The sequence below is a fragment of the Poecilia formosa genome, unplaced genomic scaffold (assembly GCF_000485575.1).
Source record: "Poecilia formosa unplaced genomic scaffold, Poecilia_formosa-5.1.2 Scaffold808, whole genome shotgun sequence".
NCBI lineage: Eukaryota > Metazoa > Chordata > Actinopteri > Cyprinodontiformes > Poeciliidae > Poecilia > Poecilia formosa.
In genome coordinates, this window is record NW_006800747.1 from 58,033 (window position 1) to 80,391 (window position 22,359).

A 22,359-nucleotide genomic window follows, 5' to 3' on the forward strand; every position below is an offset into this window, starting at 1 on the left:
AGCTCTCTTCTAGCCCTCCTGAGCTCCTGTTGGTCACCAACATATAAATATATATATAAATATATATATATATAATAGGTATTATGTTGCATATAAAACATATTACATATAATATTATATTACATATAATACGTATTATATGTAACACATGTAATACACATAATCCATCCCACTATCACATGTGTATTACATATGTAATATTCATATATATTATATTATTTACAAAATCATTATTTTTTCCTTGGGAAATAAATCATTATTTATCTTTATTTTCCAAAGACCCACCTGATTTTGATATGAGCCAAAACAAAGATGAGTTTTTCACCCCATACTGGATGCATTAAGTTGTATATAAACTTCATGTGTTGATCTTAGATCTTGTAAATTCACTCAGCGTGTGAGTAAAAGTGCAGCTAGCTTGCAGAAATAGACAGATTGAGTCGAACGCTGCTGCTGCTGCTCCATGAAGAAGACTCATTGTTAACTCAGCGCACGCAGGTTTCCGTTGCACTGCATTGTTATCGTGACAGCTGGAGTTAAGATGTCTCTGAATCATTATTACTCATAACATGACTGGAGCCAGACAGCTGTTTCCAAATTAAGTTATGATTCCTTGAGAGTGTTTGCTTGTGCGTGTTTTCATTTTTATCTCAGTCCTGCAGCAGCCTATAGTTTCTCAACTAGAACAAGAGAGTGGCAGTTTTTATCATGATTTTTTATTGTGGTTTTTGGAAAAATATAGAAAAGCACTCTGCTTTCGTTTCCCCAAGTGATTAGGAGTATAAGATAGGTATATGGTCTATACAAAACATGTTCATTACAGTTTTCTCCACAAAATCATCCTTTTATATTGAGATTTTACTTTTTTTTTATCAGTTCTGGTAATTTTGAGCTCCTTTCAGAATGAGATGTTTTAGAGAGTCTGTCACTTAAACGCATTTGAAAGTGGCTGCAAACAGAAGTGCAATTATACAATCTTACATCTTGGAAAAGCAGAAGTGGAGCCTCCTGCACAACCAACAATAATGCAGCAGGTGGTTTCTAGATGTTAAGTCAACAACAAAACACTTGTCTTTTCCAGCAGCCATTGTCAGTCAAGTCATGTTTATTTATGTAGCACATTTCAACAACAAGGCAGTTCAAGGGATTATTTTATGTTTCATAAAAATATAAAACAGTCATCAGTTATGAAACAAGCAATAAACATTACTTTTTGTCAAATTTCTTCATTAAAATCATCAGCCAAATGTACATCAAATATATTGATCAGCGTTCAATTTACACTAATCAAAGGCAACTCTAAACAGGTCATAATGACTTTATGCTCGTATTATTTCAACTTTATTTTCATAATATTATGAGAAGAAAGTAAAAATAAAATCAGAATAAAGTAATATTCCAAGTTTATTCTCATTATTTTGACTTTTTTCGCTAAGTATTAACGACTATTCCAGTATTATTACGACTTTTTTCTCGCATTATTTTGACTTTATTCACATATGCCTTTACTCTTGTAATACTATGACTTTATTATTATTTATTTGCAGTTTTCTGGAGGTTTGTTCCAGATTTATGGTGAATAGAAGCTGAATGACGTTTCTTCATGTTTGGTTTTGTTTCTGAGGAAGCAGACCAGACCAGACTTCGGTAAAACTAGACCAAACGTGCTGGAGCTCTACTTAGGTTGCTAGGCAACGGGTAGAGTTCCACTGGGGTTGCTAGGTAACGGGCTGGGCTGCTCTGGGGTTACTAGGTCAAGGGTCACAATGGCTGCTGATTTGTGACATTACATTTGGAAGGTTTTTGAAATGATTCATGATTCCAGACACTAAAAAACATTAATTTATCGCCAAAAAAATGGCAGCGTGTTTTTTTAAGCAGTGGAAACCAAAATCGAAGTACAAAAACGTGGAAAAGGTGATATAGTACTTAAAGCAGAGAAGGACGGATCTGAAATGCTCCAGGAGTCCTGGCCTGTCGCCCGGGTTGAAATTAGTGAATGTGGGACTTTAACTGCAACACAGAGAGCAGACAGATAAAACGGCATCAACAAATCAATCCGTCCGCCTTCACCGGCTGTGGGAACAGTTCTTATGTGAAACTTAATGAATAAACATGAAGAGAAAAACAGTTCGTCCATGAAAAATGGAGCTAAATAAAAAATTTCTACTTTGTGTTTTAAGCGCATATGGCTTTTCCATCCATCTAAAAAATATGTTTTTATTTTTGTTTCTCTAGAGCGTATTTAATGAAAATCACAATCATAAATATAGTTTTACATAAATAAATCCTGTAGGCAAGAGAATCTGTGTTTGTTTTTGGACAACAGTAAAAAGTCAGCATTAAATTGGTTTATTATTAGCCTCACATGTTTGTATATTTTGAATGTATTATGGAGTATTAGGGCCATAGTAAGAAAAATAAAATTACAAGAATAAAGTTATAATATTGGGAGAATAAAATCATTTAAATTAATAAATTATTAAATTAATTTTTTTACTTTAGTAAATATGAGAAAGATGTCATTATTATGAGAATATAGTAAACAAATTGTGAGAATAAAGTCATTATTTGAATGATTAAATAAGTTATTATTTAAATTATTATTTAATGTCAATATTTTTAGAATAAAGTCAGTATTATGAGAATAAAGTTGAAATACTATAACCTAATTCTTATCTCGACTTTATTCTTGTAATTTTACTTTCCTGGCATGGCTCTAATACTCCGTCTTATGCAGCCTAACAAAGTTTTGCGATGTTTTATAACTACATTAAAATGTGAAAAGCTTTTAATTCTTTCTATATGATTAAATTAAAGTGACTTTACGTTTTAGCGTTAAACTAAATCTGTTCGTCTTGGCAAATTCCTCCAGACTTCTGTTGTGAATCAGAGTAATATAAATAAACTGAATGTATTTAAATTAAACCTGGGCGATAGCAGCACACACAGAAACATGTTGGTGGCAGCTCTTGGCTTCCGTACGTCTGTCCGTCAGCAGACGGTCAGTTCGACATGTCATGATGGAGGAACACGACCAGCCAAAACGTTTGTTAAAAACGGTGCAATCCAGAGTCAGATGAGAGAAAACCGTCCTTAAAAATGACTAGAGCAAAGAAATATGGTAATAAATGTTTAAAAAGCAAAATGTGCTGCTTAATAAAACTTGATTATTACAAGAATAAATTATAACATTACAACATTACAAGAATAAAGTCATAAAATTCAGAGAATAAGGTTGTACAAAAATAAAGTTGAAATAATATGAGTCATAATATTCTGGCTTTATCCTCATAATTCTACACTTTTATTATTATGTCAACATTTTTCTCATAAATATTACTTATAATAGTTTGACTGTATTATCATTATTTTGGCTTTATTCTGTTTATTAAATTTTATTCTCTTAATATTATGATTTTATTCTCATAAGACTCTGACTTTATTCTTTAAATATTATGACTATTCTCATATCATGACTTTATTGTTGTAATTGTATTACTTTTTTCTCATAATTTAATTTTATTTTACATTATTTTCTCTGTAGTATGTTTGTATGATGGACACATCCAAAATATTTCCACTTCACTCACATCACGCTCTCATTTTACAGCTCTGAGTCCAAGAACAAAAACTATTTTCAATTATTGTGAAGCAATTTTTTAGAATAAATTATTACATTTTATTCACTGAGCTGTTTGAACATTTACTTGTTTTTCTCAGCATCAAACTGAGAGAAATTATTTCACACAGATTAAATTAGCCAACATCCACAAACAGTGTCTTTATTTTTATAAAAAGGATTTTACAGATTTTTGTGTCTGTTTACTTCATTAAAAATCAAAGAAAAAATATACAGCTAATCTTTCTTACTCATGAAAGGCATGATAAATATAAGTGTTTATTTTATGTTTATTTTATGGTTTTATGTTTCATCTTCGTCAGCTTCCACAGAGGTCGTCTTCTCTTTTGATGTGGGGAACGGACCTCTGGAGGTCAAAGTGCACTCCGACCTCCCGCTAAATGACGACCGGTGGCACAGCGTGAGAGCGGAGCGAAACGTGAAGGAGGCGTCGCTGCGCGTCGACGGCCTGCCTGCTGCCCTACAAGAAGCTCCGACTGATGGATTTATTCATCTGCAGCTCAACAGCCAGCTATTTATAGGTAAGAAGCAAAGGTGGGAGTTTTCCCATATGACTTGACAACAGAACGAACTGTGATGCTCACTTTAGGTGAGAACGAGCTTTCAGCAGGACGTTGCTCTTTAACAAGGTGAACAGAAGTTTGAACTAAGCAGTTTTTCATCAGATCTGAGCAGATCACATTATACATGAAATGCTGATTTTGAGATTAAGTAGCTTTGCTAGTTTCAGCAAACTTTGAGCGTCTGAAAAGACTGTTTTGTTATTTGATGGTGATCTATTATGTCCCCTTGAACAGGTTAAAATAGGTCTATGGGGAATACAAAATATTTTTATTATATTTGTTTTGCACAAAATTATTCTTAGATAATGATATTTTAGTCTGCTCAGCCTACTGACTTTTGTGTTAGGGCATCTGGTCATTTGAAATCCAAATAAGCTGCTGCTGGCTACACCCACCAAACTCGATGTTTACACTCACACGTGAAAATTGCTGCAATTATACAACCTTACATTTGTGAAAAGCAGAAGCAAGGGTTTCTGGATGGAAAATCAAAAAACAAAACACTTCTCTTTTCCAGCAGCCATTGTACAGTGCATACAGCAGTAAAACCAGCTGATCAAATGTGTTGGAACTCTGCTTGGGTTGCTAGGCAACAGGCTGGGCTTGGCTGGGGTTGCTAGGTGACGGTTTATTCCCTGCTGAGTTGTGATGTTACATTTCGAATATTTTTGAAACAGGTTATTTTCTAGATACCATAAAATATTAACTTATTGCCAAGAAAAAGTTGGGTGTTTTTTAAGTGTTTCGTCTGTTTTAGAAGCAGTAAAAACCCAAATGGAAGCACAAAAATGTGGAAAAAGTGAATTTTACACGTTTTTGTACTCTTTACAACAGTGGTCTCCAAATTACGGCCCGCGGGCCGAATCCGGCCCGCCTCCACATTTGGTCCGGCCCCCTGAACAATAACTGAGAGCATTTAGATTTTTTTTTTTCATATACCGTATTTTCGGGATTATAAGCCGCTGCTTTTTTCCTAAGTTTTGAACCATGCGGCTTTTATGTAAATTTTTCTTCAACCACCAGGGGGCTCTTTAGCAGGAAGTGAGTCATTGGAAGTCAAAATAGGAAATAAAAGAAGAAAGTGCCCATTAAAACGGAATTAGGTTTTATAGGGAATTGAAATTTGAGAATGTTGTTGATCAGTTAAATAGCATTGAGGGGAAAAAGAGGATTTTTCGTTTTTTTAATAATACTGGGATCATTATGAGAATTTGAGGTATAGATATTAGGATCCAGTAGATGGCAGTAGTGCAACAATAATGGATGCAAGCTGCTGTTGAAATCTAAAGAAGAAGAAGAAGAAAAAAAAGAAGAAGAAGAAAGCGCCCATTTTCATTTAGCTCATGCTAGTAGCAGACACGGAAGGATCAGCACTTTTGCTGTTACAGTTACTGTTCGGAAACTACCGTAATCAGTTCAGTTAAATCTAAACTTGGCAACTTTTTCTTTTTCAACCATAATAAATGTGATATTCAATTGACCTGTAATGACTCAAATTTTGGGTGTCTGCCCCCCTCTGCTGCTGCTGCATCATTGTGGAGCGGCAGAGATATCTGCGGCTTCTAGCCCGGTGCGGCTTATATGTATCATGTTTACTGGTTTTTAAAAAAAAAAAAAAACTTTGCCGATGCGGTTTATAGTCCGGAAAATACGGTATTTTATTTCATAAATAGTGTTATTTCCTGGATTTTTTCTGTGAAAATCCCAGACGGGGTTATTTGGTTATTATTTATTTCATTAATAGTGTTATTATTTATTTCCTGACTTTTGTTCTGTGAAGAACCCAGAGAGGGTTATTTGATTGTGCTTTCTGGAAAACAATTTTTTACATTTAGGCTCCTGCAATCGTCACACTTTTTCTGTTACAAACTGACTCCGGCCCCCACCAGGGAAGGGGAAAGTTATGTGGCCCTCACAGGAAAAGGTTTGGGGACCCCTGCTTTACAAGTATGTCACAGGTTTTGTTTTGGACCTTAATTTTAATAAACGATGATGATTAATTTTCCCTTGAATCATCAACAAAGTGCTTTTAGGAAACTGACTGTTGAGGTTTTCCTCAATAATTTAACAGAAGAAAGAAATCCATCCTTGGTTTTAGGGATTTATCTCTGCAAATATTATGAACATTTACACACATGAATGTTGAATGAAATAAAAGCAACGCTGAATAATGATGAAGCTGGAAAGATGCAGAACTGACTGGCTGACGGGGTTAATCTCATAATCCTCTCACAGCAGCCATGAAGAAGAGACTCTGATCAGAATCCACTGGTCTGATCGCCGGGACGTTGATGGGACGTTTGAATGGAAGTGGGAATGTGGGGATTATGAGATCCACAGCTTTCTGAGCCATCAGTTGTGCTGTCGACAAAGATCTTATTCAAGGTGGATTTGAGGATTCCCAGTTCTATTCCTGTAGAATTGTTGTTTTATCCGTGTGTGAAAAGAAAACTCACAAAACAGCAAAAGTGTTCATACTCCGATAAATGGCTTACTGCACTGGTGTAAAGATTACAGTGGGTGCTTGTTGGGTAAGCTGCACTGTCCCTTTGAGTAAAATGGTGACACTTACACTTAACCAAGCTTCTTTCTATAATTTTTTTTTCACTAGATAGCATCATGTTTATTTTCCTTTAAATTGTGTCCCAGTTGAAAAGAAAACACATTTTTGAGTTTAGCAGTATAGTTGAGTGAAAAACCCAAAAATCGTCTGTCCTAAAACAGCTTTTGGAGGAAGCAACGCAGCGATGTCGGGTGGAATCTCACTAAAGCAGAGAAACACTGAGATGAGAAATTACACAACCCTAAGAGACCAAACGGTTTCCTTCAAGGCGTGAACGTTCGACCGCAAACAGCAGCATTTATACGGGACACGATTAGGGACACCAACAAAAAAGAATTTGGAATTTAATCTCAGAATTCTGGCTTTAATCTTCGGGGATCAAATTCTGATCTGAATTCTGAGAGAATTTTGAATTCTGAGAAAAAAATCAAAATTTTGATAAGCCAGAATTCTGATATCAAAATTATGAGTAAAATGTCACAATTCTCAGAAAAAGAGAGAAAATAAGAAATTTTTCAATAATTTTCAGAAATTTTGGGGAAAAAAACATTAAAATTTCTGAGTTTCAAAGTCAAAGATTTTCCAGGTAAACAGGAGAAAGCTCAAACTTTAAGTGAAATATGAAATGACTGCCAGCCTGGTTTGGCAGCGTTGTGTTTTTCTTCTTAATTTCCAGCTATTTTGCTTGAAAAGTTGTTTTTGTCTGAAGTTTAGTGCCCATATGCTTGTCGATGGTAAATTGTCCCCCTGCTTCTCTATCTGTTGAAGTGAGAACAGGCCCTTCAACAGGTTTATGCTCTAACAAAGTGTGGTAGGAAAGTAAAACAGCTTAAATGGCTGAAATTGTTGCTGTCATGCAGGATTTTGGGTCTGACTCACAGGATTTCTGTCTTGCAGGCAGCTCCAGTCCTTTTCCCTCATTTAGTCGTCATTTATTTGCATCCCTTAGGAAACGACTTTTCTCCAGTGCACACTGTTATTTCTTCCTAATCTTTACAGCAAAACCTGAAGTAGGTGGACTAGATTTAGATCTGCCAAAATTTATTTTTTAAAGTAATGGTGCCGGAAAGTTTGAACTGAGCATATCGAGGTTTTTCAAATTCAAACCGGAAGACGACTCCAGTCTGTGATGCACAGATTAGGGTGGGCAGGTTGGACCTGGAGGAAAAATGTTGTTTTGCCAAGTCTCTGCATTTGGTTGATTCGTTGAATGTTAATTATCATGTGGAAGGAGAGTCAGGTTTCCTTTCGCTTGTCAGAGTATAGACTTATTATCACACAGCAAATGGCCCATCAGTCAAGTAGTTAATCAATAAAAAGCCAAAAAATAATGCTACCCATCGTATGTTGTTGCTTTACTACTGTGTGACATATCGTACCACAGAAAAAGGCAGTGATTTGTAAACATATTGGCATGAAAGGAGGAGAACTAAGGGGGCTTATTATACAAAAATTCCCATTTTGTAGATTTCTGTACTTTTATTTGGGTCTTAACTGTTTCTAAAAACAAACCCAACTGGTTAATGATTTTTGGTGTCTGGAAAAGTAGCTGTTTTAAAAACCTCCATAATGTAACACCCTGTGAAGCCCAGCCTGTTACGTAGCAACCCCTGATATTCCACCGTTACCTAGCAACCCAAACTCAGTTCCAGCACGTTTGGTCAGCTGGTTTTATCACCGCATTCACTGTACAATGGCTGCTGGAAAAGACAAGTGATTTGTCATACTTACCACACAGGAACAACTTTCTGCCTTATAATTTATATTTATTTCACAGAAACAATGAAACAATGTACATTTACTTTTAACCAAGAGGTGCATGGCACCAGGTTATACAAAAGAAAAGAGCTAATTTTCACCTGCAGGTTCAGGTGATGAAGTATGATTTAACAAATTATGACTTGGTGAAAATCCAGTTCGGTAATTTATTACATAAATAAAGTGTCACTACATCTTTGTGACACTTAAGAAAACCAATCAAACGACAAACTAACTGGCAATTAATAAAGAAAGAAGAATTAGAAGAGTACAACTCTACTAATTAGAATAACATTTTATAACTATAATCTCATTTGGCAAACATGCACACTAAAATCTGCATTTTTTTTGTGTGTGCCAAAAGTGTAATCACCATGTTTTGTAGCTCATTGACCTACAATAACCTATTCAAGGAAGCAAGTTTACAGTAGACTGAGTGAGAGTACAAACCAGGTTTTTGCCTCCTTCATTCAAATTTAACAAGGAATGAGAAAAAAAGAGCTGGTGTAGCTATAGTGGTGCTCTTGGTTTTTCTTTGCAGGAGGCACCGCGTCACGGCAGAAAGGCTTTCTGGGCTGCATCCGCTCTCTGCAGCTGAACGGCGTCACACTGGACCTGGAGGAGAGGGCAAGCATCACACCTGGCGTCCGACCCGGCTGCCCCGGGCACTGCAGCAGCTACGCAGCGCTCTGCCAGAACCAGGGTCGCTGTGTGGAAAGGGCCAGCGGGTTCTCCTGTGACTGCAGCCGCTCTGCCTACACCGGAGTCTTCTGTCACGAAGGTGCAGACACACTGACAACTCTACCAGGAAATTCATAAGAAAAAACCCTGAAGGTTTTAAAAACTTTCTACAGTGAGAATTGGGTTTTTCACACTTTTGTAGATTTATATCCACTAGATATTCCTACATGAAGATTGGCAGGATATTAATTGACAGATCACAAGCTGCAGCAAAAGAAAGAAAGCCTGGGGGAAACATGGTCTAATATTGTCAAGAAATTAAAAGAAAATCTCCACTGAGAGTTCAAATTGGGTTGTTGAAGTTTCTAATCCCTACAGCTGCTTTGACAATTTAATTCTCTTGGATATATGAGATCATTTATAATTTCAGCATGTAGTTCAATATAGGTTTGTAAGATTTAAAGTAGGGCAGCACATTTCCTGCTGGCACAAATTATCACAAGGGGGAAGAAAAACTGATTATGCAGATTGGGAACCTTTGATTGTCTCAGAGTTACAGTAGAAACTTCAATAAAACACAGTTATTAAGAACTGTGTTTTATGAAAATAAGACTCCAAAAAGATTCATATTTTACTTTTTTTTCTACTTCCATTTGCATCTCAACTGCTTCTAAAAACATCTGAAGCACTTAAAAAAAAAAAACTCAAGCCATTTTTTTAGCAATGAATTTGTTTTTTGGTGTCTGAAAAACAAGTCGCTTCAAAACCCTCCCAATTGTTGAGTTGCACTGCACTGTTACCGAGCAACCCTGTAACCGAGCAACCCTGTTACCGAGCAACCCCGTTACCGAGCAACCCCGTTACCGAGCAACCCTGTAACCGAGCAACCCCGTTACCGAGCAATCCCGGCAGAGTTCCGCCCGTTACCAAGCAACCAAAGCTGTGCTCCAGAATGTTAGGTCAGCTGGTTTTACCGCTGCATGTGCTCTACAATGGCTGCTGGAAAAGACAAGTGTTTTCTTGTTGAATTACCATCCAGGAACAACTTGCTGCATTCTTGTTGGTTGTGCAGGAGGCTCCATTTCTGCTTTTCAAAGTTGTATGAATGTACCATTGCACATCCATTTTCACTTGCGAGTGTAAATGTTGAGTTGGGGCCGTGGCCAACAGCAGCAGCTTATTTCTCATTCTGAAAGAAGCTCAAACAAACTAAGAATCTCATTATCTAAGGATGATTTTGCGCAAACATGTTTTGTATAAAACTCAAGAAGATTCCCTGCGTGTTTTTCTTTACTTTGTCACCTTCCATAAGATAAACTTCACACCTGAGAAGTTTCCTCCTCCTGTTGTCTTCATCTTTTGTTATTACGCCGGCTTGTTTTGATTTTCAGAAGCCACTCCGCTCCTCTCATATAGCCGGATATGAGTCTGTGTTTGAACAGCAGCCTATGTTACTGCATTTTATTGCATTTTATCTTGACAGCTCAGTCCGCACATGTTATCCAGAGGCCCTCCAAAATAATATTTGTTGTTTGCCGGTTCATATAGTGGTGACAGGCAGCGACATAAGCCAGCTTCTCAGAGGAATTTGACAGCCACTTTATTCCACTGGAAAGTGACGTCTGGCACACACAGCATTCAGCTGGGTTTTGTTTTACTTCTTTCAAAGTTTTTATACATCAGATGATGAGCTCAGGTACTTCACATGTTTCTATTAACGCATTAACTAATTTTATTAATGATAACTTTATTTTTAATCTTAAAATGTAGTACAGAGAGCGAGAAATATTGTTGCTGCAAGATTTAATCTAAACATGCTGTTACAATTGCAACAGAAACCACAGACAGCTGGTGTTTATTGACTGTATTTCTTATTGGTGTATGACCTTTAAAGGATTTCTACGTCCCATAAATTCAGTAGCATGCCTGCTGTGTGGTTAAAGTAGCATGGGACATTAACATTATGAGTTTACTGTATTATGTTTGGAAATGTTACATTCCCAATAATTCAGTTCATGTTTTTCTGAAGTTCCAGTTCAAATCAATGGCATCTCCAGGCTCCCGTTCCAGTTGCTATAGCTGTCCAAGTCAGAAATTACTCAATAATAGGAATGTTTTTGAAAAGCTTATTTATTACATTAGCTCAATGTAATTAGTGTATCATACAGATCAGAGGAGACCAAACCTTTTCCAACAGAGGCCACAACTGTTGAGCTAAAATAAGTTGTGGGTCACCAAATATCTATTTTGCTATGGAAAAAAAATTCTATTGTAAAAACAAACTAAATTCACTATGTTTTAATAATTTCTACTAACCTGATGGAAAGAGTCTGAAATGTGTGTTTCTGCTGCTACATTCTGTTAAATGAAAATGAGAGCAAAAAATGTGGTTAATAAAACTTGAATGTTTTGTTCCTAAAGTTTTCTATTTGAACACTATTTTAATTTGTCCACATTATTCTTTTTCCCTTAATTTGCTTTAAATGTATCACCATGAAGAGTCTGGTGAAATATGTCTGTGCTTTTCTTAAATTGTGGACAAGGGCCGGACAGAACCACTCGAACGGCTGTAAATGGCCCCCAGGCCACACTTTGGACATCCCTACCATAGATTAATTACACAAAGATGATTTCCAAGCCTTTATTTCTGCTAATAATGATTTTTTTTCTCACAGCTAATAAAAACACAACATTTAAGATTGAAATATTACGACTAATAAAAATAATTCATAAATCTTGATATAATGAATATAATTATAAGATACTTTTAATTTGACAAGCGGGTCTTAACAGAACATGTTATTTGTGCAATTCTAGCTGGTTAAAAGTTGATTAAGCCCAGAATGTTACATAAAGCTGTTGACTTTGAAGCAAATGTCTTTCCTAGCAGCCATTTTACAGCAATAAAACCAGCTGACTAACCGTGCTGGCACTGGTTGCTAGGTAACGGGCGGAACTCCACTGGGGTTGCTAGGTAACAGGCTGGGCTTTGCTGGGGTCATAGGTGAATGTTTGTAACTGGCAGATTGTTTCATGGGAAACATGGGAAATATTTTATGAGTGAAATAATTTGCCAGTGTAACTAGAACTTTCATTATTAAAGGATCTTTGACCTAAAATAAGCTCCTATTTCTTGCTTACTACTTGTAAGTTAGTTTTGCCTTATCTCAAGTGTACTAAGATATTTGCACTAGAAATTAGACCAGAATTACTTGGTAAGACTTTGTGTTTTTGCAGTGTACTTCTTAAAATTAAACTATATTGAACATCTTTTCACGTTGATTGTTTTTGTGATTTTTTGGTGTTAATTTAGAAATATTTGTAAGAAGTCTATAGCTCTACATGTAATCCTAGCAAAAATATATATTAAATTAACATGTTGGTGCAATTAAACCATTTACTTTCAGAAGGAAAAACCCATCAGAATTCAGGAGTTGAAATGTTTCATGTCAACACTACATTTCATATGCATGCCGTGTGTCGTCGCTGTGATGAAAAAAATGCTAATGCTAACCTGGTTGAAACTCCATCACTGGAGTTTGTGGCCACATTTTAGCAGGATTCCCGTCAGCTTGCCCACGGATAACTGACTCCGACTTTTTTATCTTCCAGAAGTTTCAGGCAGCTTTGAGCCGACAACATCCATCACATATATCGTAAAGAAGCCATATGAGGAGAGCAAGAACAGCAGCTCTCTGCACTCATCCATCTACTCCGATATCACACTGAGAGGAGACGACGTCTCCCTGAGCTTCAGGACCAGTCGAAGCCCCGCGCCGCTGCTCTATGTCAGCTCTTTTTACAGGCAATACTTGATCCTGCTCATCAATAAACATGGTGAGGACTTTTGTCAGACAAAGATTTTCTGATCTTATAACCTATGGCCCTTTTGTTCATTCAGCTACTTTTCTCTGTTTTATGGATTTGCTCTGTCACACGTTGTTAGCTTGTCTAAAGCCATTTCAACACGCACACATCAGTTCAGAAAGGTTCAAGAAATGTTTGGAGGAATATCCAAACATCAGCAGCAATCACTCAAACTTTCCTTTGGTTTATTCTTCTCATGCAGCTCCTGTCTTTTCTGGAGAACAGCAGTTGTTACAATCTGGAAGCACAGCAGCTTCGCTTACTGATGTAAAGGGTGGTGGGCTTTTTACAGAAGATTAGGGCCAGTAAAAAAATGAATCTGTTTTTTTTTTCCTCACAATTTTGACTTTTGTCTGAGAAGACTAAAGTCTGAATTTTTAGGTAAAAAACAATCTAAAGTATCTGAAAAAGGTCAGTATTCTTATATTAAAGTCTGAATTATGACATTCACTTTATAAATTTGAGGAACAAAATCTGAATTTTGAGGAAAAACCTCAGAATTCTGATATTAAAGTCAGAATTTTGAGATTCAGTTAAAGAATTCTGAGAAAAAAACTTAATTCTGAGGAACAAAATGTCCAAATTTTGAGAAAAAATTCAAAATTTTGACATCAAAGTTGAGCTCATGAATCTTTTCAGGTGTTTTGTGTTCATTAACTTCATTGGTGACACTGTGAGTTTCCATATTTAATTTTTTCTCAGATTTCAAATTTTCCAAGACCCTAAATTTGAGGTTTTCTTAATCTCCACGCCATAATCTTCACAATTGCAGCAAACATAGACTTTAAATCTTTCACTCTGTGTTTAATCACATTTTGACCAAAATATTGAACTTTTTCCAAAATATTAAACTTATTTTAGATGTGCCTGTGCAGTTAGAGTTCCTTTTTCAGGATAGAAAATGTACATTTAATACACTTTTGTCTGTTGTAATTTTTATTTTGTGTGTTTACCTTTAAGTCTCCATCGATTTATTTGTTTTGTTTCTTTTTTTGTAGATGAGTTAGAAGTGAGGTACAAGTTGCACAGCAACAGAGACGAGGAAGTGTTGAGCAGCCGAGTCATGAACTTAGCTGACGGCTGTCTGCACACTGTGACCGTCAGGCGACAGGCGGACACTGTGGCAGTGCAGGTACACACACACACACACGCACGCACACACACACACGCACGCACGCACACACACACACACCTCCCCATATACCTGACAGGTCAGAGCTGTTTTTAGATTCGTTGACAAGCTGAGCTGTTGCCGGTAGCAACAGGCATGACAAAGATTTCCTTTAATATTTCAAAATGTTTTTATATTAATATTCAATTTCAAACTAATCAATGTTACAGGTTGACTTCATGCGTAAGAAGTGTTGCGTTTAAGTCATTTTATTTGATGAGTGTGTGTTTACGTCATGTCCTAATTTAATGCAAACAGAAAATTAGAGGTACAAAATAATATAAAGATGTTAATAATTAATTATTTTAACTATTTCTTTGATTGATTGCAGAATGTACTAGAGCTGCACCGGTCCAATATTAATATCTGTATTGGCTCCCATATTATAGTTCTAGATTGGGTATCAGTGGCAATGTGGGGCAATTAATCAGTTAATCAATTAATCACATGATAAATTAAAATGAGCTCAATGATTTGCATTCTAATGATCTGATATTTTTTGAAGTGCAGTTTTGTTTACAAAGACATCAGAATCCGTTTTATTTATGGTTTCGATTGTTTTTACTTCAGTTTTATTTATTGTTTTTGTTTATAATTAAAATATCTTCCAGTGTTTTGAGTTCTGTACAAAATTAAAGTTTGTCTTTGAAACCTGCGTTATTATGCCATTATCAATATGTTACATGAAAATGGTCTCAAAACAACATTATCATTTATCGCAATAATTACAGGAACAATTTATAGTAAAATTTATCGTGATGGGCCTATTTGCACTGAATTGTGTTTGGAAATATTAAAATCTTAATTAAATACATTAAAGTGTCTTGTTGCACCGTGACAAACTAAAAAGACAAAAAAAAGAGAAACTCATATGAAAAATTTTGCAACTTGCTTTAATTTCTTTCCTCATTTAATCCTTCTTAATGCACAGTAAATGATCTTTACTGAACAGAATGTTATTGCTTTTAGATTTTGTTTCTAATCAATAATCTTTCAGATTGACCAGAATAACAGAGAGGAATTCAACGTGACGTCTGACGTGGAGTTTAACGTTAAATCCATCATTCTGGGGAGAGTTCCAGGTAAATAAAGTTATTTTTATCCAGTTCAGTACCAAGCAGTAAAACATTATCAGTCATTTTCTGTTTGTGACCAAGGCGGCCGAAACACCATAAATCTGCTCAGAGATTTACTGATCTCTTTGAGCACAGATCAGTAAATCTCTGCTCAAAGTGAACTGTTCAGTTTCACTTTCAGCTTCATTTCTGCCACAGTGACTCACCTGATTGGTCCCCATTCACAGTGACTGATCGATAAACAGGATCATCTGAAACTGTCCAAAAAACTAACCTGAAGGCCAACGGGGAAACGGTACCGCTCAGAACTCTGACTTCACTCTTCTAAGACCAAAAGTCAGGATTCACAGAAAAAAAAGTCAAAATTCTGATAAGAAAAAAAATAATCTGAATTTTGAGATTAAATTCAGAATTTTGGGGAGAAAATTTAGAATTCTGAGAAAAAGTAAAAATTAAAAAAGTCAGATTCTGAAATGAGTCATAATTCTGGAAAAAAAAGTCAAAATTTGAGAAAAAAGTCTGATGTCAAAGAAAAAAAGTGAAATTCCTAAGGGGGAAAAAAATCTGAATTTTGAGATTAAATTCAGAATTCTGAGAAAAATATCAGAATTTTGAGAAAAAGATAGAACTTTGAGGAAAAACGGCAGATTCTTGACATAAAAATTATAATCCTGGAAATTGTCCTGGAGATTTTCTAATTCTCGGTCTCAAGTCTGAGGGAAACAAATCAGAAATGTGAGATGAAACTCAGAATCCTGAGGAAAATGCCAGAAGGAAAAAAAAGTATGAATTCTGAAGAAAAGTTAGAATTTGAAGATTAAATTTGAATTCTTTTTTTTTTCAGTAATCTTAATCGTCGCTGTATTTACGTGATTGTTTTCCGTATTTCTGTTATCATGCAGCAGATAACATAATATTTTACTAGATTCTTTCAAATGGAGATACAAACACCAAATTTGGCTCAGATGGTCCTTATGTTCTTCTTTTGAAAAACCACTTAAAATTCAACATGGCTGCCCATTTTCAAGATGGCCGCCACATCAGGGATATAATTATTACATCTTGCTATAAATGCAGACTTCCACAGCATCGTTGATTCTGGCATCAAACTGTGCATTTTTGACCATGTAGAAATCAAATCTGTGACTCTAAACTCTCTGAGAAACTTAATTTTACCTTATTTTGATTTATTTCTGCTTTCTGCTCCACTATAGGACTAAAGAATATATCCACCATTTATTATAGAGCAAATTGGAGCAACAACTAAACAAGAAATATTGAAAGCAAACCAGAAATAAATATGATTTTATAACATAAAACCTGATGAATCGTCTCTGCAGGAGCTGCTAAAAGCAATAAAACCTACAGATTGGATGTGGGGGATTACTTCCTGTCACTCATCTGCAATTTAAAACCCTGAACCTGATTAAGCATGCAGCTGATAAAATGCTCGCTCCAGCCAGGTTATGCTGCCGTGTCATATTTATGTATGGAATATTTTTCCCCCTCTGGTTACAAGTTAACTTCCTGGCAGCGATGTGCTGCGTAATCAGGTTCCTCAGCAGGAATAAATGTTTTATTCTGATATTTATATCAGCAGAAGCTGCTGGAGTCGATGTTCAGTAGCTGTTAGTCAGATTTTCTAATTCAAAATTTAACATTCTGTCACCAGATACATAATATTTATATCCTTTTATCTGATTGTTTTTAACAAAATTAAACTTGGTGACATTTTTCTCTCCTGCACTTAAAGCCACAAACGTCTTTTTTTCCCCTCTAGATCCACAGCAGCAGAAAAGATGAGAATTTGTTTTCTTCATCTGATTAATGCGCCGAGCTTAGTTCATTGTGATTTCATTATTCCTTTTGTGTTTCCTAAAGTATTAATATTACAGATAAGACAAGCTGTCACCTTTTGGTATTTATGGCCGAGCTGCTCTGCAATAAAGCTTAACCTGGTTTCTGCTGTTTAGCCTCGTGAATAATGACTCCACCGTTTAACAATCGAAGCAGTTTCACAACTTTTGACAGGAAATCAGTCAAAAGATTAATGGATCGGCCTCCGCGACTAGATTTTACTTTTTTATTGTCTTAATATACCAGTCTACATTTTTAATTGAAAATAAGTAACTTTTCATCAGCTAATTGTGAAATTATTATTAATTTCCCCCATGACTTTGTGCATAGTTGCAGATTCTGCTAATACATAATTATTTTGTCCACAAAAAAACTGATTAATAATTTGTTTTTATAGTCATTTAAGTGAAACCAGTCAGTTTAAAATGTTCTTACACTGCAAAAACACAAAATCTTAACAATTTTGGTATCATTTCTAGTGCAGATATGTTAGAACATTTGAAATGAGACAAAACTAACTGAACAGTAACTTTTTACCAAGATGAAGGAGCTTGTTTTAAATGAATAATTTAATTAATATTAATTTAACTAAAGTTCTAGTTCCACTAAAATGTAGATAGATAGATAGATAGATAGATAGATAGATAGATAGATAGATAGATAGATAGATAGATTAAAATAAGAATAAATTTCCACCAACAATCAGACATTTTTTAGAAAAAAACATGGACATTTCTGAGCTCGAAAAGTCAAAATTCTGAAGTTGTCAGATTATTTTCAGAAACTTGAGGGGAAAAAACATGGAAATTTAGAGTTTGGGATGCTGTGGTGGCGCAGAGGCAAAGGGCACAGCCCATGTGTTGAGGCCTTGGTCCTCATGCCGGTGGTCGCAGGTTCAATTCCCGGCCTGGTGGCATTTGCCATGTGTCTTTCCTGTCAAACTGCTTTCAAATGGAGGCCAATAGAGCCAACAAAACCTTAAAAAAAGAAATTTAGAGGTTGAAAATTTGCCAGAAAAAAATCTAGAATTTTTGAGATTATTTTTACAAATTTTCTAGAAAAAACTTGGGAATTTTTGAGATTGAAAAGTTTAAAATTTTCTAGAAAAATCTGAAATTTCAGAATTTTTCCTAGAAAATTTCTGAGCTTTATTTCAAAGTTTCTGTTTTTTTTTCTAGCAATGTTTTTGACCTTTTAAACTCGGACATCTTGTTTTTCCTGGTGATTTTTTGGTGGAAATTTACTGCAGTGCCCATAAACCAGTTTTAAACTAACAAAGTCTAAGAATCTAATATTTTTGTCCACATTTACTGTTAATAAATCTTGCAGCAAAAAGCTGATTTTCCCATCAATGCGGTGCTGGACGTTTTATTTTATTGTTGTATATTTTATTGTTATTTTGTTGGCTATGACATAATTTTTGTTGCCAACATTCAGCACTAAAAAAACACATTTTCTTTTTTGTTTGTTTTGTTTTATACCATCTGGTAATAAAAGCAAATTGTTGAGGCCATTTATTAGCGATTAGCTCATGAGAACAAACTGATGTTTCTGTATTTTAACGCTGTAATTTGTTTTTGTTCAGAGTCTGAAGGCCTGAGCGCGGATCTCGCCGGCTTGGCATCCGCTGGCTTCTCCGGTTGTCTGTCAGCCGTTCGCTTCGGCGCCATCTGTCCTCTAAAAGCTGCTCTGCTGCGACCCGATGGCCGCGTTTCTGTCGCCGGCGCCGTCGTGGCGTCGAGCTGCGCCGCGCCGGCTCAGGCCGATTCCTACGCAGCAGAAACGACACATTCGCTGTCAGGTAAAATCAGAACAACCGCAGCTTTTCCTGGTCTGCTGTGATTTTAAAATGACACTTCTGGAGATCCATTAGGATTTTATTTTTTATGGCTCATTAAGCATTCATCTCAGTAAGTAGGAAGACGTCGGCACAGCGACAGATGAGAGTCATCAAGCAGCTCTGGGGAAATCCCTTCAACCTTTTGGAAATACCTTTATGCAGGAACTACTTTCACTCCTTCTGTTTTAAAGCTGATTTACATCCAGGCTGATTTCACACCCACCATGATTAATCCAAATTAATCAAACTCTAGTTCATCTTTCTACAAAATTTGGTTCATTGTTGAGGTGTGAAACTGCAATTAATCCCAGAAGAGTAAATACAAATTAACACTGTCATCAGCTTAAAAAGATGCCGAAATCCAAAAAATAAACAAGGTGAATGTAATTTTCAGGCTTCTTCACTGCAAAAACACCAAAACAAATTATTCTGGTCTCGTTTCCTGTGCAAATATCTTGGTACATTTGAAATAAGACAAAACAGAGCTTATTTTAACTCAGAGCTTATTTTAAATCAATAATTCCTTAATATATAATTTTTTAAAGTGTAAGTTCCACTGGCAGCTCGTTTCACTTGCAGCAACATATTTATCCCACTTTATAAATAATAATTTGATGGAGAATTGTGACCATTCTAGATAGAAAAGAGGTGTAAACTTCCGCCAAGAAATCTTTTCTAGAAAAGTCAGAAATTTTGTAGAAAAAACGTGGAATTCTTTTACATTTCAAAAGAAAATGTCCAAAAGTCAAAATTTTTCACCTTTTAAAACTCAGAAAGATCCAAGTTTTTTTCTAAACAATTTCTGCAATTAATTTAAAAACATTTTTAAATAGGAGTTTGGAGTTTTTTTATCTATAGTGGCCCTAATAATCCATCATAGAAATAATCCGCCAGTGAAACTAGAACTTTTTTTATCAATATTAAGAATTATTGAGTTAAAAAAAAAGCTCCTATATCTTTTTTTAGAAGTTATTTGGTCAGATTTTGTGTTTTTAGCAGTTGTGCTCAGTGTCTTCTTCAGTGGTTTTCATGTCATTTTCTTCAGTGGTTCTTGGTGCAGCGCCCCCACAGGCGAGGAGGTGAACAGGTTTTTATTAGTTTGGTTTTGTTTAACACTTTGCAGTGTGAAATCGAACCGCAGCAGCTGAAAATGTAACAAATGTTACAATTTTGGTCTCAAATTGAACCGAATCCACCAGACTACTAAGTGTGAAAACACACTAAATCTTTATTTCTTGGTATTTTGATCGCTGATACTTCCCTTTTTTTGTTTTGTTGGTTTCTTAATACTAAATGTTTTTATTTTTTCTATAGACCAGCCTCACTCTGTGGATCCTGGCCAGCCTTTAGTCAACACCATTCGCAATGATTCAGCTCTAGTTGGAGGTAAAACCAGTCATATTTCCAATGACAACAGTTCATCCTAAATATTTATTAGTATTTTTTTTAGTAGATATTAAACATTTTCTGATGCTCCCACCTGAAAGCTCTTTGTCATCCATGAGCTTCCCTAAAAATGTCAATTAGAAACCTGATGGTTGGTCAGAAAAGCTGAAACCTGTCAGGGGAAATCAAACTTCACTGCAATTATGTCCACCATTAGTGTGATGCTGAGACATTTTCAAGATGGAGAGAGTACGGTAACCTTCAGCTTGGTGCACAAACCCAATTACTCCCACAAATCCTTCTTAATAAATTAGAATACCACCAATAATTCAATTTATTTCAGCAATTAAGTTCCAATAGTGAAACTCATGATTCATGAGATAATATGGATTACTGTTGGTCACAACTAATCAAAATTTGTGATTTAAATATTTTAAAAGACCAATTTAAAACAAGTTTTCAAGACAAAAACCTCAAGGCCGACATCAGTGGTGTCCAAATTTGTTGACCTGAAAATTTTTCTATCAAATTTTTTACTTTTCAAACCCAAAAATTTTGTTGTTGTTTTTTTAGAAAATTTCTGAGATTAACCACAAAATTTCTGAATTTTTACATCTCCTTTTTTTTAAATCTAACTTACACAGTCGTAATTACAGAACTACATTTTTTTTATTCAGTATTTTTTTAATACAATATTTACATTTTCTGGCAATCAAAATTTATTTTCTCTTCTGATTTAAATATTGAAATATTTATTTTGTTTATGTATTTAGCAGGATGTTACTGTCCTCATGCCTCTGTGTGTTTTGCGGTTCTCAGGTGTGATTGCAGTGGTCATATTTATCGTGGTGTGCGCGGCAGCCATCTTGGCTCGGTTCATCTGCCTCAGGAAGGAGACGTATCGGAACCAGGAAGTGAAAGCAGCACAGCCCGGTGAAGGCCGCGCGTTCCCGTTCAGCGGCCAGCCAGACTCTCTGAGCGTTCAAAGTGAAAACCAGAAGGAGTTTTTCATTTAGCACAAAATAACCTCAAAGGACTGAGCTGGATAAATTACCAAACAGTGCTTTACCCCTTCTTCCCCTTTTGTTTTATTTATTTATTTATTTTTGTAAATACGGACTGGCAGAGATATTGGACTCACTTTAAAGAGTTGAATATTTGAACTTGTACAGTTCGTAGTGATTTGTGTGCTTATTTAGATCCATTTCGAAAGTTTTCTGTCCAACAGAGAATGATAAACATTGCACTGCAAAAACACAAAATCTTACCAAATATTTTTGGTCTAGTTTCTATTTCCGTCTTACACTTGAAATAAGTAACTTTGTAGAAAGATGTAGAGGCTTGTTTTAAGTAAATAATTCCTTAATATTGAAGAAAAAAGTTATAGTTTCACTGGCGGATTGTTTCACTTATTTCACAACAGACAGGCACTGTTACCTAGCAACCCCAGCCAAGTCCAGGCCGTTACCTAGCAACCCAGTTCTAGTTCCACTGGAATATTATTTCTCTTATAACATGGAAAAATTTATTTTTACAAGTGAAATAATCCACCCAAAATAATCAGTAAATAATCTACCAAAAATCACACATATACATTTTAATAATTAAGGAAAAGGAAACAAAAACATGAAATTTTGCTACTTAAAAGTTCAGATTATTTCACTTGTAACAAGATATTTTTTCTAATTTATCTGCCAATGGAACTAGTATGTTTTCATCAATATTAAGGAATTATTGACTTAAAACAAGCCTCTATATCTTCCTGAAAAGTTACTTTTACGTTTGTCTTATTTAAGATAAGATATTTTCACTAGAAACTAGACCACAATTACTTGGTAAGATTTTGTGTTTTTGCAGTGTGCAGTGAAAACTTTTGAGCTGGGGGAGATTTATAAAAAGTTTTCTAAGAAGAGTCTGGTAAATCTGAGATGCCAGAGCCAAAAAAGATGTGGAG

The 22,359-nt window shown here is 35.5% G+C and overlaps 1 protein-coding gene across 1 annotated transcript in view; it reads left to right on the forward strand.

The window, feature by feature from the left end:
- The window catches only part of LOC103131673 (contactin-associated protein-like 4), a gene marked incomplete at its 5' end in the record, with an annotated part of 58,564 nt that extends 36,843 nt beyond the window's left edge, over nucleotides 1-21,721 (forward strand). Inside the window, 8 exons of the mRNA XM_007543375.1 lie at nucleotides 3,946-4,164; nucleotides 9,069-9,308; nucleotides 12,821-13,045; nucleotides 14,074-14,207; nucleotides 15,244-15,328; nucleotides 18,765-18,980; nucleotides 20,334-20,405; nucleotides 21,225-21,721. Of these exons, the coding sequence (XP_007543437.1) occupies nucleotides 3,946-4,164; nucleotides 9,069-9,308; nucleotides 12,821-13,045; nucleotides 14,074-14,207; nucleotides 15,244-15,328; nucleotides 18,765-18,980; nucleotides 20,334-20,405; nucleotides 21,225-21,421 (1,388 nt within the window). The remainder of the gene's footprint in view (nucleotides 1-3,945; nucleotides 4,165-9,068; nucleotides 9,309-12,820; nucleotides 13,046-14,073; nucleotides 14,208-15,243; nucleotides 15,329-18,764; nucleotides 18,981-20,333; nucleotides 20,406-21,224) is intronic.
- Between the last annotated feature and the right edge of the window lie 638 nt (nucleotides 21,722-22,359).